Genomic DNA, 25,510 nt, shown 5'->3' with positions numbered 1-25,510 from the left:
GAACAGTAACAAGGAACCCCTCTGGAATCTAAAATAACGACCTCATTGTTGGGCCGACTGATGCCACTTATGAGATTGCTGTCGGTGGTTTAAACAGGCCTTAATTGAGATCCAACTGTGTCTTTGGGTGTCTGAAACTATTGAGCTCTACTAGCAGGTGTGTGTGATTTGAGATTAGGCTGTCTGATAAAGATGAGACTTGCCTTTGGCGTTCAGAAGAAAAGGCCCTGGGTAAGGCCTGGAGTAATTGGAGGAGGCTTCATAGAAGAGGTAGATGCTGGGCTGACCCTCTAAGAATCTGTGAAAAACTTAACCATGAGAAGTGAAGGAGAGCAGGCCTTATAGAGAATTCATCAGCATGAGTGGATGGGGAGGTAATTCATTTCTGGGATTGCCAAGAGCAAGGATATGCTTTCATAGATTTTGGTGACCTGGTACAGGACAGTGTCGTTTAAATTGTCCAAGGAGTTCAAAAAGTTTTGTGATTTACTGCTGCCCCCCAAATTTGCTTTTGAACCTTCCTGAGCCTGCATGAGAGTACAGATCCTTGGCAGGCAGTGCTCCCATCTCCCCAAGAAGGTGTACTTAATTTTCATATGAATGTGTAGAATTGCTGGCATTTTTATATCTTCAACAGTCATCTCTTTCTAAATGAGACTTAGAGAAATATGCACCCTCCCTTTCACCTTCTGTATGAATAAAAATGTATGAGATGCTCTTTCTGGAGAGTAGGTCCAAGAGGTATCACCTTTCACACTTCTATCATCAAAATAAAGCAATCTGCACATTTTGTGTTTTACCATCTCTGTGCCATGAAATCAGCTGTCAGCCCGAATTACCAGTTTACTTCACTCATCCCGAAGACAGTCCTGTGTGTCCTGACACAGCTGCCTCAAGGATAACCACCCATGATCAACATATTTCCCATCTCATCAGATGTCATATTTGAATAACTTTTCTTGCTTCCTATGGCTTTTCGATTCAGACAGGGCCAATTCCTGTGGCTCACATAGCCTCTGAAATTCTCTTGTGTTTAGAAAATCACCCAATGAGTTCTCGTTTACTGCTTTCCACTGGCTGCTTTACCTTCTCATTTACCAAAGTAAAGATGCAATATCTTGGCCTTTTGAAAGGGTCTACTTCCCCAACAAGGTGGCTCAGGGCGGCCATGGCCACGGCATGAGTAGACCCAATGCCTGGATGTAATGCAATTCCAACCCTAAAAACCTGACATCAGGTCAGATTTTGCAGAGCGAGGGCACGATTTCCTCCTAGACTGCCCTCATAAATGACAAGGCGCCTGCAGCCATATCATCCATCGCTGCATAGTGTTGCTGTACTTTTCCCCATTTTACCTAGGAGGACTGCAAGCCCAGGGCCACTTACCTAGTTAGCCAGCAGTGGAGCCAGAACTAGAACCCAGGTTTGCCTGGCTTGGCTGTTCCCCCCGGCATCTTGCTACTACTTGAGGTGTCTTTCAGGGAGCCCAGGACTGCCGTTATTTCATTGTTTTCATCCATTGATTTACTTAACCCCTACTCTGCTTGACACAGGTGTGAAACACCTGCTTCCTAATATGGTCTAAGGAATGCATGGGTACTCAGGGCTTTACCTGCAGGGCTGCATGCATTTCTCCAACCTCATGGCATATAATTTGGGACATAGTTTCAAAGCCTATTAGGCACTCCACAGATACATTTCCCTTAGAGGAACCTACATTTCTGTAATCCAATCTTATCTTTAGATAGGGAATTATAGTGTGTTGGGCGACTTTGAAGAGAAGTACATTTATTTTAAGCACATTTTTTCATTATATTATTTTTTTAATGTGTCAACTTGTATATGTTGTATATTTAGGGACCTGTGGCATTCTGTTTCTACAGTCCTGAACATAGTAACATATAAAATTAGTCATGTCATAAGATTTTGTTTGATATTGCAGTTTTATTTTTCCCTGATTGTAAAAAGAGATCTTTTTCTATTTGTCTTTCTGATTTTTATTTACTTTGCAAACAAATGGCCAAACATAAAGAAAGGGAAGGAATAGAATACATTGCTGTGCTCCATTGTGGGGGTATGGTTTTACACTCTACTTTTGAAGGTTATTCTTAGAAGAATGAGCACTGCACTCTTCTGCTTAAGGAAATGTTTCACACTTCCTTCTCAGGCGCAGCACACCCATGACGCCATCACAGAGGCCGCCCAGCTGATGAAGGAAGCGGTGGACGACATCATGGTGACGCTGAACGAAGCTGCCAGTGAAGTGGGGCTGGTTGGGGGCATGGTGGACGCCATTGCAGAGGCTATGAGCAAGGTGGGCGTGGGCTCCAGGGCTCTCCACTCCCTCATCTCCCTCACACATGGGCCTTGCGTGCTTTTCTGTAAGCTGCTGTCAAGGCTCATAGCAACAAGCCTCTACTTTTCTTGAAGGTTCTAGTTAATGTACAGATATCCAGTCACACATCCAACATATTATTCTTTATTATCAATGCATTACTTTTGTAAGCCAGTTGTGCCCTTCCTTCTAATTTTACATGAAAGAAAAAGATGGAGATGGAGAAGATATCATAGGTTTCCTCACTTGTAAGATGGAAATTGATTATCTACTTCATAGGGTTTGTTGTGGGGGAACAATTGCCAAAATGAAATAAAAGTGATTCCTGGCCAGGCATGGAGGCTCATGCCTTTAATCCCAGCACTTTGGGAAGCCAAGGTTCCCAGCACTTTGGGCAGCGGATCACCTAGGGTTGGGAGTTCAAGACCAGCCTGACCAACATGGAGAAACTCTGTTTCTACTAAAAATACAAAATTAGCCGGGCATGGTGGCACATGCCTGTAATCCCAGCTATTCAGGAGGCCGAGGCAGGAGAATCGCTTGAACCCAGGAGGCAGAGGTTGCGGTGAGCCGAGATCGTGCCCATTGCACTCCAGCCTGGGCAATGAGAGCAAAACTCTGTCTCCAAAAAAAAAAAAAAAAGTGATTCCCAAGTGCTAGCTTTTGGAATGGCTATTTTGAAATCATGTGGAGCTTTAAGAATGTAGATTCCGAGGCTCCACCCCCAACCCACTCAATTGAGTTACATTTTAACATACTCTTTAAATGCTCCTTGTGGTTCTGATATCTAGCCAGGCACAGAAACCACTGAAATAGTATATATGTAAAAGCCCTTGGTAAACCCTTGCAGGCTACAGACATATAAGAGAACATGAGTATCATTTTCTCATTTAGTGACCCATCAATTGAGTTGGATCATTAGGGTGACATGACTGGAGACAGTTTCAACTCCATATCTCCTGTTCTTTCCCCCAAAGAATCCTTCACTAGTCATGTAAGTTTGACATTCATTAGAAAGAATGCTTGTTCATCAGCATCTAATTGCCATCCTGTGATAGCATGCCAAGAATTTTAGACATCATCTATGTTTTGAAATGTCCATTGTCAGATTGTGAATACATTAATAAGGTTTTTCAGGATAATAAGCAGTCTTTAATTGCTAATTTAGAGAAGATTGGTTGTTCATATCTCCATGAAGAAATGATACGCTGTAACTATAATTAGAATAATTATCCTTAGGCATTATGCAGTCATTGTCAGCCTAGGAACAAACATAACAAGCCCAGGATGGAATGCTGTGTCTCCCTTTAGAGACTTCAGGCTCCACTTTGTCAAATCGTCCATCAGTTTCTGCTGTGGGCTTCTCATGCTGCAAATGTGGACATTGTGGCAGAAAATGAGTGAAATTTCCCTCTTCTCAAGGCCTTTGGATAAGTCTTAGTAGATTTGTTTGGTTTTCAGGACGTCAGAACACCAGAGCTTTGAAAATAAACCATGTATCTACCCAAGGACATTAAATAATGGAGCCCAAGGTTTCTTGGTGCAAATTAGAAATTCAAATGATAATCTTTTTCTTCTTGGGAGAAGATATTTTTCAGTACCTCTCAAATGACAGGGAAAGATTCCATACATCCTAGGAAGATGGACATCAGATCCAAAGTCTTTCTTTGATAGCCCTATGCCTTATGCACTGTGATGGACTGTGGACAGAGAGAGCAGGCCCTGCACCACTTGCTGTTAGTGGTATAGCCTATGCTGTCTCAGTCAGAGACACATTGGATTCTTCTGGATGGGCTGGAAATAAGTCAGGTGTTACTTGATAGCAGTAATTAGGAACTGCCAGCCAACACAAGCCACAGAGGCCAGGAGCTATTCTTCCCCGCTCAGTTCTGCAAAGTATATAATTGTGGTTTCAATGTTGCCCCTAACTCTTATCTACCCTGGCCTGACATCCAGGGCACCACATAACACCTCTTCCCCATTCCCATTCTCCCTTTGCTTAGCCTGTTGCTGGGGACTTACAATTAAGTGATGTTTGAGGTCCTTTGGCTCCCTGTGCTGCAAGGCATTAGAAAGCTGACATAGTCTCTCAGAATTTCGTTAACTTGGTTAAAACTCTGAGATACTATTAGACTCATTGTCTGAAATTCTCAAAGCCAGTGAATTATAGAAAAACATGAGTGTAGCCAGAGTTAATTCTAACTTGGATGTGACTCTTGACACTTTGGGGGCTTCCACTGTGGAACAGATTCTGTTTGAGATTTTGTCTCGTCATCTGAGCACTGGGAGGTTTGGAGACTCACAAGTGAGTATGAAGTAATCAGCTTTCCGGGTGACCTTGGACAGGCATTCAAGCTCTCAGAACCTTGATTTCCTCATTCAGTGAGGTTAGTAGGATCCTATGGGATTTTGTGATGTGGTCTCTTTTCTTTGTTTTTGTTTTGTTTTTGTTTTTGGCCAAGTAAGAAAATTAAAGAAACAAAAACAGACAAAGACTGTGCTATCTACATCACTGCTGTTTTACAAAAGAAAGGTCATGTTAGCACCCACAAAAGGAGGAAGGCTATAATCTCAGAATAAAGGAAAGTCCTTTCAAATAAATGAAATTGAAATCCTAGTCACTACTTTGTTCTTTCTTTTCCCATTGTCCTCAGACTAGTTAAAGGTTCTTTGGCAGGTGGCCACTGGCCAAGAGCTCTGAGCTGCCCTTCAGCTCCAGCATCCTGGCATGTTGGTAGTGATGTCACATCTCACATGCAAGCTCCTAGCACATGGCCTGAGGCTTAGAAGATGTTCAGTCAATTTACAACAAGTGAATGAGTATGCAGTTCAGTCTCCTTTGACTAGCAGGGTCCCCATGCCATGATGGGGATACAGCGTCTATCTGCCTGATAGGGAAAGCTAAAAAAGTCTAGTGTGGAGTTTGTGTTAATAGTTTGGTGAAAATTATATGCTGGGCTATGCAGCCACATCATGCATAGGCCACAGTGATGCGTTCCTTTCACTCACAGTGCAGTCCATGCCTGCTCATGACATATAGTTCTCACTGAAGAGACCAGCTAACATTTTCCTAATTGACCACTTGGCCTCAATCTCTTCTCTGACTGAAATTTATGGCACAGAGCTGCCAGGGAAATCTCAAATACGTCATTGCCTACCCAAGATCCCACTGTTGTCTTCATGATTTCAAGGTTCTCCATAAAACAGATGCAGCCTCATTCCCACTGCTGTCAACAGCTCCCTCCTATTCAGGTCAGGCTGACCTCACTAGACTCGCTCTGCCTGTATTCATTTCTGTTCACTTTGTCTCTTCGCCTGGAATACCATCCAGCAACCAGTGGTGATGGTGAGGATGGTGGTGGTGAAGATGGGTTGCCTGTTTCTTCATCACTGACATTATCATCAGCATCGTCATTATCACATTCTCTCCTCTTCCTATATGTAGTTCTTGACCAGGTGTAGTGTTGGTTTTTACTGTAACCATGTGATGCCTGGAAGTTAACACTGAAGGACTGGAGATCAGAGTTTAAGTAACCAGCCTGTGGTTCATTCACAAGCCTTGGAAGCAGATCTTGAATACAAATCTCCTACACCAGTATGTCCCCAAGCCTTCAAGGGACATAGTCCCATTGCCTCAGTTCTTCCACCCCACAGTGATCTTGCCCTTCTCTTAGTTCCTATTGCATTGCATTTATGGTCAGGTGAACAACAATGTATTTCTGGTGCTTCTAATTCCTTCTGTTCCCCAATTGTGCTCTTAAAGAAGGGTTCCATGGATAGCCATGGACTCTACCATTCCTCAGGAAGCGCTTCCTGATGGATAGTCCACCTCCTTTCCCACCTCATCTTCTGCCCCTTTGCGCTTCCCTAGAAGTGTCAGGCTGGCCCCCGCCTCCATGTGCTTGAATTCTGTTCCCTTTTCTTGGGATGCCTTTCCCACCATTTACATGTGGCAGACTCCTCGCCTGGTAAGACTTGGCCGAAACATCACTCCTCTGGAAGGCCTCCCGCTCCTCTCAGGCAAGGCTGGGAGCCTCTCCTTGACATGTACCCCGAATGCCTTATGTGCCCTTCTGTTGAAGTCCTTAGTGCACAAGTTGGGCAATTGAGTTGACACTGGGCGAAAGAATCTCGGAGGCCCGCTCTGTTTTTCAGAGTTCCTAATTCTCATAAATACAGTCTACACTTCACCAGGCTTCTTATGACCTTTGGATTCTTTTCCTCTCCTCTGTAGCTGGATGAAGGCACTCCTCCAGAACCAAAGGGAACATTTGTCGACTATCAGACAACTGTGGTTAAATACTCCAAAGCCATTGCGGTGACAGCTCAGGAAATGGTAAGAGGGGAGAGAACTGCCCTCCCCACTGTTAGTTGCCTTTTTATCCACTGCCGCCGCTGAGCCTGCAAATCCCAGATCTGTGTCGGAGAGAGAGCCCAGACCACTCTCTAGTCCCTCAGGGGCTCCAGCTTCTGTCCTTTATCTGTGGTCTTTCTGGCTGCCTGTGTCTGGTAGCCCCAGTCTGCTGTAGTTCTTATCTCATGAAAAAGCTGCAAGAGGGAATTAAAGGTGGCTGAGACTTGGGCATGAGGACAGAGGAGCAAAGGAAGGAGAGAAAATGAGAAGACGGGGAAAACAAGGAATTTGTAGTTAAGGAGAAAGGGGAAGAATCCTATTCACCTCACAAAGGACTGGAGGTGTTTTTAGTAGATTAAAATAACAGTGCAAGAGAAGATATTTCGGGATAAAATAGAACAGAGATGAGATTATTTGATGAAATCAAGTTATAATACTTGGACAATAAGGTATTGCCATCTTTCAGGCAAAATGAAACAGTATGGTTATGTAAAAAGAAAAAAAAAATTCCTGACAGTAGAAGGCATACGACTTTTGGAGGTAATGTTTGGTTTGGGCTTTTTTTTTTTTTTTTTTTTTTTTGCTAAAATGTAATGCAGCCAGAACTGTATTATATAGATCCTTAGATACAAATGGCATTGAGAGAAAGTGAATGCTCTCTGATATGTTAAGCAGTTATAAGAAAGATGACAAATGTGGTTCCCAAAGAATTGATAGGAGTCCATAGAAAAAGTTTCTCTCAACTTTTGAAAGCTCAGATGCCATAAGATAAAATTTCTTGTCCTTCTCGGGGGAAACATGCCTCTTTGATACTTGCCACAGAAGCCTGGGTTGAGAAATCAATGGGCCTTCCTCGCTGGAGTGACCAGAATGAGCCACCACGTGGTTGCTGTGCCCAGATCCCCTCTGAGTGGTTTTGTCATGTAATCGTGTGTCCACTAGAGGTTGAGCTTGGACTACAAAGTCGTCCCTGGCTGCTGCCATTCATTCATGGAAACTCTGTGGTTGTGCCAGGCTTGTTTAAAAGAATTCACGCTGGGGAATGGTACACCCATCCCAGTGTTCTGTGAAAAGCTGGAGCTGAGCCCAGTCTTGTCCTTCTCGGGAGCCTGGGGGATGGATCCTAGGTCCGAGCCAGCAGCCCTTCAGCGCAGATTCCTGATGAGCAGGAAGCACGGCGCAGCAGCGGTAAAAACATGTTTGAGCAGCCTCATGGTGTTTCTGGAATGTCTCCAGAGCCAGGTCCTGGGCTGCCCTGGCCTGACCCTGGGTGTCCATGAGCTTAAGGAGCTGAGCTTCAGGCTGCGTGGTCACTCCTGAGATAACTGGCCTGGCTCCTTGTGTGAAAGAGGCCCTCCTCTCCCCGTAAGGAGTGACCCAGTGCACCTGTTGGCAGGTCGCAGTGGAGCAGTGCGTGGCACCACTCACTCTCGTGCAGCTCAGTGTGCGTTCCTTGGAGGCCACATCTCAGCTGAAGGCTGGGACGTGTCCTTGTACACATGCCTTAGATGGGGTGGACATTCCTGTCCTGCCTTGATGGATGGAGAGTCATTCAAAAGGTATTTTAAAAGGCTGTTTAAAATCAAGGTCTTAAAAGGCCACAAATAAAGAGACAGTATTGTTATCCAGAGCAAGAGGAGGTGGAACAGGAGGGGAGCCCCATGATGAGGGACAAGTTGACACCCTTCTGGGTGGTAGATTAAAACTGCTTTTGTGAGAATTTAAAGGTATTTTTGTCCAGAGGAAGAAGAAACACTAGAAACTAGCATGCCAGCTACCTTAGATAATTGAGATGCATCAGTCTATGAAACAGAGAAAATTCCCGAGTATCTTCATAATAAAGGCAGAACTTGACCATGTGGGCTACACACTACTCTTAACTAAATTTGTGGGTAAAACCTTGTAATTCCTTGGCACAAATTTACTGCAAAGCTGTATCCTCTATGAGTTTTTTTTCCTCTAAAACATTGGCTTATCCAGCACTTCTCATTCATGGTTTTCTTAACAGCCCTGTCCTCATGCCCTCTCTCGCCTGGGTGGGACCTGCTTCGGGGCATCCAGAGACCAGATCAGCCCCCTACAGAAGCCTGGGCCCAGGAGTGAGAAGCGAACAGGGCTTGTGCCTTCTGGGGGCTTCTAGGGGGAATTCCTCTGGTGACCCCCCCCCCAGAGCAGGGCTGGCGAGGAGCTGGCACACTCACCTGCCAGAGGGGGGACCCTGGGGGCTGGCTCCAAGCTGCACAGCCCCAACGCTGAGCATGTCCCCACTGGCCCGGTCAGAATCTGGCCTGAGCAGGGCCCTGCGAGGGCTCTGGCCTTTTGTGTGCAGTGCAGCATGGGCTTGGCTTGAACTGCCCTCTCCAGCTTCTAGCCCCAAATGCAAGGCCTGGCCTTCACCCCCTCAGGAGCTTAAAAGTGAATGAAACCCTTTGGCTTCCAGTGATATTAACACATGGTTCTCATGCTTTTCTCTGTGTGTATGTGTGTGTGTGTGTGTGTGTGTGTGTCTCTTGCTTGTTTTCTTTTTCCAGATGACTAAGTCGGTTACTAACCCGGAGGAGTTGGGAGGACTGGCTTCACAAATGACCAGTGACTATGGGCACCTGGCTTTCCAGGGCCAGATGGCAGCAGCCACGGCGGAACCAGAGGAGGTCTGCCACCTTAAGACCCCTATTTTAAGATGCACACACACACACTGATGCCCACTCCTGGGTATTTCTTCATAGCTTAGCTCCACTCTAGAAGACCCCAGCCCAGTAACCAGAGCCCAGTTTATTTCCCCACCACTGCACAGCACAGGTCCAGACCCAGGCAGCTCCAGGCTGTACTCAAGGCTCACTGCCCCTTATGGGGCAGACTGGCCAAGAACTGGCGCATGGGCTTTCAGACAGAAGGATTTTGTATACAGTGTTCTACCAGGTCCCCTGTCCCTAGGCCCATCCCCTGCTGTCTCTATTAGCATGCCCAAGCGTGAGACTGCCATCTTGTCACTTCCTACTCCAGTTAGCACATCCCCCGCAATTATTTTTGTTTTCCAAAGGTTCATTCAAGTATGAAAATTAGCTGTCCCTCTCCCTAGAAAGAGCTACTTTCATGAAACAAAGTCTTGCCTGAATATTCTGGGTGGCTAAGAATTGACCCAGATCCCTCCCCCCATACGTCCTGTGGACTCCTTTTATTACTTCCCTGCCTTTCCTAGACCAGCTTTCCTTAGTGACCAGTGTAGACTTGGCTTTAGAATGCCTGTACCCGTAAGAGTCTAACAGTAGCCAAAGTTGGGCCCCAAAGGCCACTTTCTAAGAGCTGCCATCTCTCATACTTCTAATGGGGTGGTCCATTGGGAAGGACACGGGTCAGGTGCAGCTCCAGGGAGCCTCATAGCATCAGTATCAGTGTGAACAAACAGAAGGAGTCCAGGGCTTGGGGAACCACACGGCTTCTTAGAGAAAGGAAGCCCAATTGGAAATGAAGATTAATGGAGTGGATTACAGGGACACTTGAAAGATAAAGGTAATTACATTCTGTGAAATTCAGCAAGCTGTTTATTGAGTGCAAACCCTGTTCAAAACGTGCCTAAATGAACCAAGTTGTCAAGGCAGAAGGTTGTAATTGGTCTTCTCTTCTCCTTATGGTGACAGTCACTGTCCCCAAGTTACTCAGTGCTGCTATTTCTCCTGGGAGTCAGGTCTAAGTATGTTTTTACAAAGACTCCCAGAGATGTTACAGAAATGAAGTCCCAAAACAAATCACTTTCTAATGTGTGTGGTAACAATGCATGTAAATAGGAGTACCATATATATATATGTACTTGCATACATATATATCTAGCATGGGATTACTTAAGTCTCTAACAGTGCCTGCATTTTGAGATATTAGAATAATTGGCTAGGCTGTAGCATGAATAATTCTATTTGCAATGACTGTGAACTCACTACCAAGAAAAGAGAGTTATCAGATACCGACATTAAGATTCTGTTGACTCCTAACACAGGCCTATCTTTTTTTTGTTATTATTTTTAAATAGACTCCCTGTTTTAGTAAGATCATCTAGATTTATAATTCATTTGACTAACCTGTAATTTTGAACTCCATAAACATATGTAAGGGAACTTATGTTACAGTAAGGAAAAGTTTGCTTGGACAAAAGGAAAATGTGGACTGGGCGCGATGGCTCACGCCTGTAATCCGAACACTTCAGGAGGCCGAGGCAGACGGATCACTTGAGGTTAGGAGTTCAAGATCCAGCCTGTCCAACATGGTGAACCCCCTTGTCTACAAAAATTAACTGGGCGTGGTGGCATGCACCTGTAATCCCAGCTACTTGGAAGGTTGAGCCAGGAGAACTGCTTGAACCCAGGAGGTGGAGGTTGCAGTGAGCCAAGACTGCGCACTGCCCTTTAGCGTAGGCAACAGAGGGAGACTCCATCTCAAAAAAAGCCAAAAAAACAAAAAGAATTTGGCAAGGGAGGTTTGGATATCTATCTGTCCACAGAAACCTTTGAAAATGGAATCTACCACCATCTGCCTTAGTTTAACTGCTGGCCTCCCTAACTACAGGGCCCTTTCCACATGAGCTCTTGTAAGCTACCCACCCAACGTGTGACACAAGCAGATTTTTTTTTTTATTACAACAGAGACCACTGAACCAAAATATAAAACAATGCCAAAACAGCAAGGAAAGAGAATGTGTTGCTAAAAGTACAGCAGGTTACTTTGGTTATTAGCCCTGCATTTGTAGCAGCTGACGTTTTCATTAAGGTTTTCCTTTTCATTGTTACATCTTGAAATGTATTTTACATTCCAGACACGAGAGCCGTGTGACCTGGAGTGAAAAGGGGCAGAGAGAATATAAAATTTCCAGTGGCTTGCTAAGGAAAATTCTTTGTGTACATTTGCCAGACAGATATTTGGGGAAAACTGAGAAAGTTAGGGGATCCCTGAAGCAATGTAGCTTTTTATTCCAAGATTGTGGAATTATTTGTTTGCCCAAGAGGGCTCCCCCATCATGGCATGTGAAAATATTTATATCCAGGGGAAATCAGAAGCTGCTCCCTTCGCTGCAGTCTCGCAGTCGGCTGTGCAAGGTCAGCATTTTGGTCTTTTCCAGAATGTGACAATTACAGGAAAAGTCATAGCTCTGCCCTGGAACATCAAGCAGGAGCTTTATCTGCTTATTTTTCATGGAAAATTCAAACCTTTGTTAACATCACTGTGAAAACTTATTTCTTTGGAAAAGTTAAAAGCCTCCAGCAGCTTTGCTATTTAAGATTAGTTTCCCCTTAACAAAAAGAAGAAGAAAGAATTCGAGATCCTATGAGCCACAACTTCTAAATGGAAATGCTGAGGAAAAGATTTAGCGACGAAAGCTTTGTCTCGGAGGAAAATCTGCAGTAACCACTTGAAATACCAGATGCCTTAAAAGCTGGCGCAATCATTTGTTAAGCGCCTGTGGTGAGAACCGCAGCCTTTTCCCCCAGATGAAATGGATGTCTGCTTTAGAATTCTCTCAAATTTTCCAGCCTAAGATACACATGCTGGAGGTGGGAAAATGATGTCCCGCTGCCATTGGACCCACTCTTTTTTTTTTTTTTTTCCTTTTCTGAGATGGGGTCTTGCTCAGTCACCCAGGCTGGAGTGCAGTGGCGCAATCTCGGCTCACTGTAAGCTCCGCCTCCCAGGTTCACACCATTCTCCTGCCTCAGCCTCCGAAGTAGCTGGGACTACAGGCGCCCGCCACCACACTCGGCTAATTTTTTTTGTATTTTTAGTAGAGATAGGGTTTCATCATGTTAGCCAGGATGGTCTCGATCTCCTGACCTCATGATTCACCCGCCTCGGCCTCCCAAGGCAAAGGTAAATGCAGTTTTTGCCATTACTTTTAGTGGCAAAAACCACAATTACTTTTACACCAACCTAGTAATAATACTATTATCTTATTATTATTATTATTTTGAGCCAGGGCCTCGCTCTGTTACCTAGGCTGGAGTGCAGTAGTGCGATCATGGCTTACTACAGCCTTGAGCTCCGTCCTGGGCTTAAGCAATCCTCTCACCTCAGCCTCCCAAGTAGCTGGGACAACAGGTGTGCACCACCATGCCTGGCTAATTTTTCTGTTGACAGGGTCTCATTATGTTGTCCAGGCTGGTTTCAAACTCCTGGCTCAAGCCATCCACCTACCTCAGCCTCCCAAGTGCTGGGATTACAGATGTCAGCCACCATGCCCAACCACTTTTTTCTTCCATGTTTTCTATCTTTGTCAGATAAGTTCCATTCTTGCCTTTTCAACTTTGACAAGCTATCCCAAGCAAATTACATTTGACCGGGTTTCAGATGTAGTTGTTTTTTAAGGCTTGGGAAAAACCAGTGTGTTTTGTTTTGTTTTGTTTGAGGAAGTAAGGAAAGGCGATCAGGATTCCTTAGACCCCCTCCAACTGGAATCAGATCCAAAACTTCATAAAGACCAGGCCTTTAATTTCCCCCAAGGCACAAAACCAGGAGATGATTTTCTCCATTTTACTTTTATTTCGACAAGAAAGGAATTGAGGGTTTTTCTTGAGGCTCAAATAACACTTTGCTAAAGCTGCCAATTTAAAACCCCACATTTTATGTCTTTGAGCAACATTCCTTTCTAATCAACACTGGTAGTTCGTTGGATCACCCTGTGGGCTGGTCATATTTACTGAGAAGTTTAGTATTGCAGGGAGAAGCTTAGCATTTTTAAATCCCTTATCTTTTTTTTTTTTTTTTTTTGAGATGGAGTTTTGCTCTGTCGCCCAGGCTGGAGTACAATGGTGTGATCTTGGCTCACTGCAAGCTCTGCCACCCGGGTTCAAGCGATTCTCCTGCCTCAGCCTCCTGAGTAGCTGAGATTACAGGCATCCACCACCATGCCCGGCTAATTTTTGTATTTGTAGTAGAGACGGGGTTTCACCATGTTGTCCAGGCTGGTCTCGAACTCCTGGCCCCAAGTGATCTGCCCATCTTGGCCTCCCAAAGTGCTGGGATTACAGGCTTGAGCCACTGCGCCCAGTCTAAATCTCTTAACTTTTTGGATACAGAATGAATTTCCTCTGTGGCTCACGCCTGTAATCCCAACACTTTGGGAGGCCGAGATGTGTGGATCACTTGAGGCCAGGAGTTTGAGACCAGCCTGGACAACATGGCGAAACCCCATCTCTACTACAAATACAAAAATAAGCCAGGCATGGTGACGGGTGCCTGTAATCTCAGCTACTTGGGAGACTGAGGCAGGAGAATTGCTTGAACCCAGGTCGTGGAGGTTGCAGTGAGCCAAGATCGTACCATTGCACTCCAGCCTGGGCAAAAAGAGCAAAACTCCATCTAAAAAAAAAAAAAAAAAGGATTTCCTTTCAAGGATGTTCCCCCAGTAAAACAAAATGTTCTAGAAAATTGCCAGTGGACTGTTGATTCTGTTGTCCTCTTTCATTTAAGTGTCCTAGCTATTTCACGTGCCTCTGCAAAGTAATAGTAAGAGTTATTATTTATCAAGTGCTACCGCATATCGGATGCTATGATGGGCCCAATCCTGTTTCCCCTCACAACTGCAGTGAGATAATATTTTGTTCTTCCCCATTTCACAGATAAGCAAAACCAGGCTCAGGGAGCTCAGTTAAACTGCCCAAGACCACACAACTATAGTCGCTAGTATGTGAGCCACTTTAAATAACTTTGGAATAAGTGAATGTTCCAAGTAAGTAAATAAGTTAACAAGTAAATATGTGGAGTAGCCAGGATTCAAACCCAGGTTAGCCGGGAATCACAACCCTGGCTACCTCTCTGCACCAGTCTGCCTCCTTTTCCAGCAGCATGCATTCATATGGCTTTCATCTTTTTGAGATTTTCCACATGTACCTGTTCATTTGTTCATCCCATCAGCCCCTGGAGTGGGACATAGCTTCTGTCCTGTGTCACGGGAAGGAACAAAGGCCCCTGAAGGTTAAGAGTGTCAGGTTCCCAAGGAGAAAGCAGAGCTGGAAGCAAGGTCCTTAGTCCTTTCTGTTGCCCACGGGGGTGAAAGGTTGAGAACAGGGCTGGCAGGGAATCCTGAGATCCCGTCCTTCCTCTTAGGTTCAGCCCTCCTGGCCCATGAACATCAGTGGGTGAAGCCTATTTCAGCTTGTCCTTGATAACACTACATCCCTCCTGTGTGCTGTCCAAATAGAATTGTGCAGACACACATACACCTGTGAGGCTGAGCCTCAAGGGGGTCTCCAGGTACCTAGATGACAATTGCGTGACTTGGCACAGCCCTGAATATGGAGGCAAAGCCCTGGGTTGACTGAGAACACCAAAGGCCTTTGCAACTGTTGCCTCACTTATTTTCATCCCCTTGTTTTCTGGTGCTGGCCTTCCTTGGAGCTTCTTAACTAGAATTTTATTTCTGATGACCACTGAGCCAGCTGCACCATGGACCATATACGGGCTCACTTGCTACATGCCTCGTGTCACCTCCAAGAAAGGGGCCGGACAGCAGGGCGCTAGGGTATGTTTTTAGAGCGTAGCCTTTGGTGGGGGGTGGTGCTAAGGGACCACAAAAGTGTTGTTGAGGATGTAGCCCACCATGGATCATGTCCTCCTATAGGGTTCAGGTTCAAGACAGCTCAAGAGCGGGTCCTCGCTCCCTCCCACTCTCAACGGGATTTAAGATACAGGTGTTCGTCCCGGTGCCTTGCATTTTGCAGATAGAAAGCTCAGGCTAGACTCTGCACAGGAGCAGGAGGAACGCACAGAGAAGTTTGAGAGCCTGGGTCTCTTCTAGCAGCGTGGTTTCATGCCATGTTCTTCAAAACCCATGGAGGAGGTTCTGCATGTTTGCCCCTAGTGTTACTTTTTAAGCTTAATGTAACTATTGTTGAAACTGCTAGGAGAAGCCACCTTTGCTCTCAACCTTTCACTCATGTGGGTGGCAGAAAGGAGCTTTTGAGTGTGGTCTGGACCAAATGGGAACCCGTTGGGGGCCACCGGTGCTTTGCTTCAGGCTGCTGGGTAGTTTTGTGCTGATCTCAGGCTGCTGCTCCTCCTGCCTTGGCTGCAGTGGTCAAGAATGGGGAGGAAACTGCTCTCCTTCGCTTTCTTTATGCATGTAACAGGATCTTCTCAACACTGTATCGCCAAAGCAAAACACAGAAATAATTTGGTGGCTGAGGCTGTAACTAGCCTTCATAACCTTATCTGTAACACTTTGGTTCACTCAGTGTCATTTTTGGCTTTTTATTGGGTCAAAGATATACATTTTAACTCATAAAGGAAGAGCATACTAATAACCCATTACTGCTATCCATTTGACATACTGAGATCCACAAGAGATTTAATTTGGATTGGGAGAGGAAGGGTTCTGCTGCTACATAGAAAAATCAAAGAAGTTAGAAAAACACTGATCTACCAAATAGAGCACTGTGCTTGATTAAAGACCTGGATTCTCACCTAGTTGTGCCAGGGACCAGCTGTGTGATCTTAGGCAAATCACATCACTTCTCTTTGTCTATAAAGAGATGGGCCTCCATCTCTTTGTCTATAAAATGGGAGGGTTGACCTGGTAAGATCTTTTTTACCTTGAAATTCTATAAATGTTTCTAACTCTATTTCCTTCTTACCTGACTTTTCCAGCAGCACTTTAACCTTTAAAGATCTGTGGTCACCACTGACCTCAGAGCCCTTGTCTCTAGATTATCTTACCCTGAAATACTTAGGTTTTAACTCGATGCATCTGGAGCACTTCAAGAGCCAGATTGTTTGAAACTTTAATGGGGTATACCCCTGCTTCAGCTTAACATTATTTTCAAACCAACAAACATGTCCAGCAAACACGTATATTTAAATGACATTACATCTGTGTGGGCTGGAGTGTTTTTCCCGCCTCAGCGGCAGCCTTATTGCTACACCATTCCCCAGATCTGTTTGCAGAGCTGCTGTGTTGTGCAATCCAGAGGTGCTGCTGCTGTTGTATTCTGCGTGGAGGTAGTCAACAAGACAGCCCTGCCTAATTATGAAGCGTCTGTGGCACCGGTGTACGAAGGTGTATAGAAGTGTATAAAAAGCACCCAAAAGAGCAGAAACTTGGCTGGGCATGGTGGCTCATGCCTGTAATCCCAGCACTTTGGGAGGCCAAGGCAGGTGGATCACTTGAGTTCAGGAGTTCGAGACCAGCCTGGCCAACATGGTGAAACCCTGTCTCTGCTTTAAAAAAATACAAAAAATTATCCGGGCGTTGTGGTGGCTGCCTGTAATCCCAGCTACTCAGGAGGCTGAGGCAGGAGAATTGCTTGAACCGGGAGGGCGGAGATTGCGGTGAGCCGAGACCACACCACTGCACTCCAGCCCAGGTGACAGAAAAAGACTCTATCATAAAAAAAGAGAAGAAAGTGTATAGAAGACACCTAAAAGAGCAGAAGCTCAACTTTGTCGATCATGAGAATATTCTACTAAATGGATTTTAAAGTTCTTTGGGCCTTTAAGGGGTTTAGAGGAAGAGTGCTTTCCCTAAAAACAGTGTTTCAATAATAGCAGAAATAACAACTGCAGCACCCCTCATTCTCCAAAGTCATCCTTCCTTTAACTGTGGCTAATGAGACGCTATTGGAAGATAGCATCCAGGGGGCCAAAAATCTCCCAGGTTTTATTCATAATACCTGAGATCTTTTCGTAACTATTCCTGATAGATGCTAGAAAAATAAGAGCCGCAGTTTCTAGCTATTGTAGATTCTTGAAAATGACAGTGACCCATGCTTAAAGTTTTGTTTTGGTTTGGTTTGAGTTGCCTGCCTGGGCTGGAAGGCAGATGATTTATGGCAGCTGTATTGATCAGACCAAAATGAAATTTGATGTGAAACAGGGCCGGAGGAATGCAAACTTCGGGGAGGTGGAAGTGGAATTTATTACACCTTAAAGGAGACAGCTGGCATCTAATCCACAGCGGAGCCCATTTGGCCTCTCTTAGGCAAAGTACCTTTTATAATCACACAACCGAGGAGTTATTAAAAGAATGTGTGCCTGCTGAGCTTTTGGCTCTAAAAATGTACCTTTTAAAGGAAACCTCAAACCTAGCCTGATAGGAAGTCTGGGCTCAGTATGGTCGCTGTCCCCATGGGATACAGCTGGGGTAGGGGGTGCTCTGGTTGGTAAACATACCAATTTTGCAAGAATCTGAACACTTCAAAATATGCTTAATACGGAAACCACATTTTGAACCTCTAATTACCCTCTAGAGCTATTGTGAAGAATAAAAGAAATTAAACACATTACCTGCTTAGAAGAGGCCTTGACACACAATAGGGGCTCAGTAAATGCTTGTTGAATGAATAACAGAATTATCCCACAAAGTTCATCTAATTAACATTCTTACCAGGTGGCTGGAGGACCAGATAAGCCATAAACCAGGAAAGATACGTATCAAGGAGGGTATTACACTAGGACCGCAAGATACGGGCTTGTTAGGTAGAGACTGGGCATTTTACAGTCTCTAAAAAGGGAAGCAAAATCAACCAAATTCCATACTTCACCAAACACAGACTCGTAATAGGAGTGGAATTTTCCTAGCCAGGCTCCCATAGGACGTAGGAGAAATTTTCCACATAGGGAAGGCCTCGATGGCAGGGTCCATCACGCTTCTCCTTCCCCATCCTGGGCTTGCCTCTGCAGATCGGATTCCAGATTCGCACTCGTGTGCAGGACCTGGGCCACGGCTGTATCTTCCTGGTGCAGAAGGCAGGGGCCCTCCAGGTCTGCCCCACAGACAGCTACACCAAGAGGGAGCTGATCGAGTGCGCCCGCGCCGTCACGGAGAAGGTAAGGAGCAGCCCTCGGTTTAGAGCCACAGGAACCTGCGCTGGCTCTCAGTGATCCGCGTAATCAAGGACAAAAGCAGGAAACTAAGCGAAAACGAACCCAGCTGACTCAGCTGTCTCACCCCGATCTTCCCCACTGCTCAGATTCTCCCAGGAATGGGGCGCGTCAGGAAGCTGGGGTGATTGATCATAGGCCCAGAGAATTTGAGGACTTAGAGGGTCTCTCCCATGAAGGTCAGGCCCTGGCACTCCCCATTCTTGTAGGGCTTTCCCATGGGCGGATTGTATCAAAGTCCCCATCAGCAGCCAGGAGCCCTGGTCGGGGGAGGCCTGGGGCCAGAGCCCTTTCCTGCAACCCCTGTTGACACCATCTTTCTTCTCAAGGAGGCTCCTGAGTGCTGAGGGCTGAGTCAGGAGTGAAAATCCCTTTGGTGTAACCTCTCATTTACAGAGGAGACAGTGAAGTAGGGGTGGGTTAGGCCACATTGGGCAGTGGCGTGTACCTTTGTGGAGAAGCAGAAACTTGCCCTCAGTTTTCTGACTCGAAAGACACTTGTTTGTAGAGAGATTCCCATGGGGTAGTGAATAAGGCTCTAAGATCTTAGCTAAGGTACTTCACCTTTCCACAGCTCGATTTCCTCATCTGTAAAATGAGGATTAAAATATATAATGTCTGACTCAGAGAACTGCAAAGATGTACTGTGCTGATATGTGTAAAAGTGCCTGGTGCAGTACCAGACACATACTCACACATTTAGTAAATCTAGCGACTGTTTTCTCGAAACTTTCCTCCAAACTTCTTGCTCCCCAGGCAGTTTTCCCCAGTTAACCATGCCGTACTTTGAGTGTTTCTTCATTCCCAAGTAGCTCTTTTATTCTCCCCCAGTATGCGAGTCTTTTGCTTTGCTTTTTGTCTCAGAATCATTTTTCAGGTCAGCTGTTTTGCAGGCTGCTTGAGGTACAGGATAAAGCATCCAGGCTTGATAGCTTTTCCCCTTCCCTTCACTCTGGTTTGTAGGACATAGAGCTCTGTCCTGTTTAGAAACTTGGCAACCGACTTGAGGGGTGGGCAGGGAGGACCCTCAGCTGGAAGATGCTGCCACAGAGACTGCTCTGTCCGTGGCCCTCCCTGAGGCCAAGCCACAGTCTGGCCTTCTCCCGTAGCCCACAGGGCTGTCCAGCCTCCTGGGACTCCACAGACGAGGAAATAAATCTCTCAGCTGGAGGAAGGCATTTGCCTGCCTTTCAAAGCCCTTTCTTGTTATTGAAGTTATTCTTGCCAAATTCCCCCATAAAAGGCCTTGTAGCGGGAGCATCAGGAAGGGAGGAGAGGGGTCCAAGCTGCATAGTGTTTGCAGGCATGGCCAAGCAGCTTGATCTTCCTGAGCTGGCCTGGGCCCTGCTCCCTCTCCCGGCTGCGGGTCCCTGATTTGGGATACCTGGAGGGAGCACCAAAGGGGAGGAGGTGGCCCGTTCCTAGCAACTGGCCTTTTGACTATTTCTTGCTGTGAGTCCCTGTCCTCTATGGTTTGTGTCTTGTTATATGCCTTGATGGTGTGTATAGTGCACCCACACACAGCCACGACTTGTCTGCCTTTGTGTCCTCAGCCCCTAGTGACTAGCAGATACTCAGTAAACACCTGCCGGCTGGCACACCCTTCACAGAGGGTGGGTTGCTATTTCTGGGCTCTTTTTCTTTCACCCTGGCTAAGAATGTCTCCCACACACACACACACCCCTTCAGGCTTCCCATGATACTTGTCTTGGCCTTTGTCATGCATCCTCTGAGGGGCTTTCCAGAACCTGGATACCTCATTTCCAGGCCAGCTCTATGCCAGTCTGACTTGTCTTTTCCTGGTAGGACCTAGTAGCATTTAAAAGAAAGGCAGATGAGGAAGAGAAACAATTCCTTGTGGGCTGGTCTCAGAATGTGGTAGGTACCCAGGAAATGGTCCCTGTGCCTCTCCTGCCAGACTGTGTAAACAGCCTCTGCTGAGATCTAAGCAGCACTGGGGACAGAATGTCTCATACTCCATGCCTCTTGCTGGCACAGTGACACAGTGACTCCCCTGCCCTGGTCAGCATGTTTTAAGAAATGTACGTACGAAACGTTGTCAGATTCTTCTTTAGGTTGTAGTCAAGGGTAGCGGGTGTGTGCACACAGAGATTAATACGAGGGCTCCTGGACTCAACGAGCCTCCAGCCACTAGCCTGACACATGCAATTTACATTGGGTGCAGTGGGCCATCCTGAGGGCAAGAACCGTGTGCTGTGGGATCCCAGGAGGCTGGACTGTCTCTGGAAGAGGAGAGCAGGGGGAGGTGTCCAGGGTTCAGCTGTTTTGCAGGCTGCTTGAGGCACAGGATGATACATCTGTGTTTGGTGGCTTTTCCTTCTTTCTTCACTTTGGTGTCTTGCAGGCCAAGTAGTTTGGTGGCTCAGGGAGAGGGGCAGGAGGCATTGCAGGCAGAGCGCGGACCCAGGGTGGAGAGGTGGGAGTGTTTGGGAAAGTCAGGAGCTGGCGGATGTGGTGAGAGCCGGGTGAAGCAGACACATGACCAGAAAGGGAGTTCAGCCAGGGGAGACTTGTAAGCAGGGTCTTAGTATAGTCAGGTTTATGTCATAGGAAAGAATCTTGGAGCAGTGAGGGTGTATGTGGTGGGTGAGGGTGACAGCACAGGATTTCTGACATGGAAGACACCCAAGTGAACTTGCTGGGCCCTCAGGGCACTGAAATGATGGTTCAGGGGTGGATGATGGCTCGCAGGAGTGCTAGAAGTCGAGATCCCCTCTAGACTCCAGCCCTTCTGAACTCCATTCTGGAGAATTTCCATCCCAGTGAAGGAGCGATGAGTGGTGGCAGTGGCCTATTCCTACTGAAAACCTAATAAAAGGGGATGTAATTGCCACACCTTTCACAGGAGCCTAATCCTTTATCCCATTCTGTGGTTTCAGAAACATAGTAGTAATTGAATAAACAGCATCTGCCCTCTGCTGAGCACTTACTGTATGCCAAATGCCTTGCTAGACACTTTACACATATTTTTCTTCCTACTTAATCCTGTCAGCCCTAATAGGGCAGAAATAATGGCCCCATTTTACAGAGGAGGAAACTGAGGTTTGGAGAGGTAAAGCAGCTTTGCCTAAGGTCACATGGCCTTTAAATGGCAAAGCTGGTATTCAGACCAAGGCCGTTGACTCCAGACATGTGCCTATAACCCCTAAGCCACATCAGCTCCTAGGAGATAATTCAGTATTTTCAGAATCTGCTTTTAGGTCCTGTTCTCTCCATTTCCCAGCTCCCCTCACATTCCCTTTCTGCCTACAGGTCTCCTTGGTGCTCTCAGCTCTGCAGGCCGGGAACAAAGGAACCCAGGCATGCATTACAGCTGCCACCGCTGTGTCTGGGATCATTGCCGACCTGGACACCACCATTATGTTTGCAACAGCAGGGACGCTAAATGCAGAGAACAGTGAGACCTTCGCAGACCACAGGTACGTGGGGGTCCTGGACGGAGAGAGGTTCAGGGTGGCCTGCCCCTGAAACTCATGATCGACTTGGAGACGCCACCTGGGAGCCAGAAATGTAGTTACCTGTTTTGATTTCAACAAGATGCACAAGTTGGGAAAGTGAACCATGTAATCAGAATAAGCCCCCTTTGCCAACTGTAAACACAGTGTCGTGGTTCGAGCTTTGCCTTTGACAGCCTTAAATCCAGCCTGCTACAGTGAAGGACGGCTTTTAGACCTGCCACATTCTGAGCCAGAGAGCTGTTCCTCGAACTGCTGGCCAACCCCAGCAGGATTGGGAATGGCGGGGGCGGGCCTGTTTTGCGTAAACCCTGTTTTGGGAAACCTTGTCTGCTGAGCTTGCCCTGAGCGTCTCTATCTGCTGCTCGGGACCCCTGAAACCTCGCCACATGTCCAACACCTTTCTTCCCCTCTGCAATCCAAGGGCTGGGCTAGGAATGCAGTTCCCAGAGCTCTGCTGTCCCTTCGAAAGCCCAGCCTCTGATCCTGATCGAGGTGCTCCAGCCCACATGTCCTCACAGTCACTGAGACTATGAAGTATTTTAAGGGACAGTGGGAACCAAAGAAAAGCAGCTGACCTTTCGTTGAACTATAGGGCTTGGGAAGGGAGCCGGGTTAGTGGGCCTGACTCTTTCACTGAAGTTTTCATGTCAGTCGGCTATATGAATGAATACTGGTTGACTTTCTTCTTCTCCTCCCCAGTTTTGCATTTGCGAAAGATGAGAGTCCCTTGGTAAGGGGAGGTGTAACACAGCACTTCTCTTCTTCAAAGCCCTTTCACAAAAGCCCCATGTGCGGGATTTCTTTTCTTCTCGAAGTAATCAAGCTTTGCCCTCTGTCTCTCCCCCTCTCCCCTGCCCCTCCTGGCTCTCTCAGGGAGAACATTCTCAAGACAGCCAAGGCCTTGGTGGAAGACACGAAACTACTTGTGTCAGGAGCTGCGTCCACTCCTGACAAGCTGGCCCAGGCGGCCCAGTCCTCAGCAGCCACCATTACCCAGCTCGCAGAAGTGGTCAAGCTGGGGGCAGCCAGCCTGGGCTCCGACGACCCCGAGACCCAGGTACCAGCAGGGCCTGGGGAGTGTGTCCTCCTGGTCTTCCCATGAACGCTGCACACTATGCCTCAGAAGCGGCCTAAGGCAGAACAGGAACTTTTGAAGTAGACAATGTGTGTGCGAGTATGTCTGGTTTGAGGAACCGGTAGGAGGCAGTCATCCAAGCGAGAGAGTGGCACAGACTGTGGTGGTGGCCATGGGGATGGAGACAAGCTGAGGGATTTGAGGAGAGTCTAGAAGGAAGGCTTGGCCTGGCCTGGGGAAGGCTGGAGCACAGCATGCCTGAGGGAGGGGGAGGAGTGAAAGGCGGCTCCTTGTGCAGCCAGAGCAGGGCACAGGAGCTCCCTGAAGGGAGAGCTGGTGTGGGCAGGGAGATGGAGGTGATGGAAGTGCTGGAGCCACACGCAGGTAGAACTAGTGAGTGCTTTTGAGCCTGCCCAGGCACAAGGCTGTGGGTTCAGGGACTGTTGCCATAGAGATAGTGACTGCAACCACATGAGAGGAAAAGCCAGGGGGTCAGGGCAGAGCCCAGAGGAATACAGCATTTCGGACCACGTTACCGTGCAAGTGGCGCAGGAGACCGAGAAGCAGCAGCAGCTGCGGGGAGGAAAGCTGCAGGTGTCGTGTTGCCAGGATGGAGTGTTTCAACCCATCAGAGATAGTGACAGTCAAGAAAGAGGGAAGTCTGGGAAGGTTATTGGCCCGTTCCAGTAACCACTGAGTGCCATCGAGGATGTTGGTGTCCCCAGCTGCTTGTGTGGAGTGGTGGCGCAGCAGCCAGACGGGGGTGGGGAAATGAACACAACACCTATAGATGGCCCAGGTGAGAACTTTGGTTCTCAAGGAAAAGAGAGAAGAACTGGTAGGCTAGGGAAGGACCCTGTGCTTCTGTGACCTCTGCTTCTGATATTTGGCAATTTCATTGAGATCACCTGCCTGTTCCATGGTCCCCTTCCCAGACCATTGCTCCTCAAGGACAGTCATCACAGTTTGCTCATCTTTGAAACCTGCACACCCAGCACAGCTCTTGGCACATAGTGGCTACTGGCTACTGAACAAGTATGTGTTCACCTATTGTTGAACTAACAGCCAACAAAAGTCATTAATAAATGGATGATGCCTGTTCCCAGAGCGTAAAACTTAAAAAACAAAACAAAACAAAACAAAAAACTCTGTTCTCTCTATTCCCAGAACCATCAAATGCCAAGCACTTCAGTTTTCACTCCTTAAACCATTCTCAGTAAACTAGTCTGTCTGGACAAACCTGGTTAGAAACCCCCTGCCATTCAGGAGATGCAGTGATTATGCTGCTTCACTTGAGGACACCGCCTCGTTCCCTCACAGCAAAACCCTTCCCTCCCTGACACCCATGATTGGAGCAGAGCTCCGAGAGGAAACATTCCTTATGCTACCATCCTTTCTGGTGGGTTTCTGATAACATCAGAGTTCAGATTGGCTGCCTTTTGGAATTCTATGCGTTCACAAAAGCCTCCGCTACAGGTGGCGGGCGCCTGTAGTCCCAGCTACTCAGGAGGCTGAGCAGGAGAATCGCTTGAACCCAGGAGGCAGAGGTTGCAGTGAGCCGAGTTCACGCCACTGCACCCTTAATACGTTTTCACATCGGAGATCCCAGTTTATCTTCAAAACAATTTAATGAGGTAGATGGGGCTAGCACGCTGATTTCACTGTGGATGAGGAGCCGGAGCCACACACACAGGCATGGCATAGTGTGGAGGTTAAGACCGTGCCCTCATGCTCACCAGACTCTGAATCCCAAGTGTGTAGACTCCGGGAGTGTGGACAGAAGGATTGTGGTTCCCACTTGAAAAGGTGGTGGCAAGGAGTAAATGAGATAATGTGTGTGGAGTGCTTGGCTCAGCGCCTGAACACTGCCCTCAGTAAAGGGAAAATGTTTTTATTATTGTAGAAATAGGAGTTACTGGAGCTATTGGACTGGGAACACTTCAGTGCAATGCCCAGTATTGTGTAATTCCCATCTAGACCTGGTACTTTTCACTCTAAATCCAGCACTTTGAAAAGATGATCTGTGGTCTCTGTGAAATTAGAAAAGCAAACACAGATAATGCATCACATCCAGGTTTATGTGGGAACATACCTGCATCTTCATTCCACAAGTATTTACTGAGTACCTGCTGGGTGCTCGTCCCTGTTACAAGCGTGAAACAAAGCAGAAGTCCAGACTAAGCCTCCTGGAGCTTTCATTCAAGTTGAGGGAGAAGACAGATGACTTACAAGTGAATGAATGATAAAATAATTCCACCTCCTGATAAGTGCTGTAAATAAAACGGCAACCTGACAGTTTCAGCAGTTGTGGGAATGGGCCCTTAGCTGAGGGATCGGGAAAAGCCTCTGAGGACATGACATTTGAGCTGAGGCCCAGTTAGAACAGCGAGCAAAGGCCCTGAACAGGA

General features: G+C 46.8%; 1 protein-coding gene across 9 annotated transcripts in view; it reads left to right on the top strand.

Moving 5' to 3' along the window:
* Nucleotides 1–25,510, top strand: part of LOC105489073 (talin 2) — a 452,478-nt gene that overhangs the window by 385,366 nt on the left and 41,602 nt on the right. For all 9 annotated transcript variants that reach the window (XM_011753725.3, XM_011753706.3, XM_011753714.3 and 6 more), the window contains 6 exons: nt 2,168–2,314; nt 6,570–6,671; nt 9,221–9,340; nt 18,348–18,494; nt 21,822–21,988; nt 22,901–23,084. In XM_011753725.3, coding sequence (XP_011752027.2) covers nt 2,168–2,314; nt 6,570–6,671; nt 9,221–9,340; nt 18,348–18,494; nt 21,822–21,988; nt 22,901–23,084 — 867 coding nt within the window. The remainder of the gene's footprint in view (nt 1–2,167; nt 2,315–6,569; nt 6,672–9,220; nt 9,341–18,347; nt 18,495–21,821; nt 21,989–22,900; nt 23,085–25,510) is intronic.

This window comes from Macaca nemestrina, chromosome 7, assembly GCF_043159975.1.
Source record: "Macaca nemestrina isolate mMacNem1 chromosome 7, mMacNem.hap1, whole genome shotgun sequence".
Lineage (NCBI taxonomy): Eukaryota > Metazoa > Chordata > Mammalia > Primates > Cercopithecidae > Macaca > Macaca nemestrina.
Note: the sequence above shows the minus strand (reverse complement) of the source record. Positions and strands in the feature narration are given on the sequence as shown.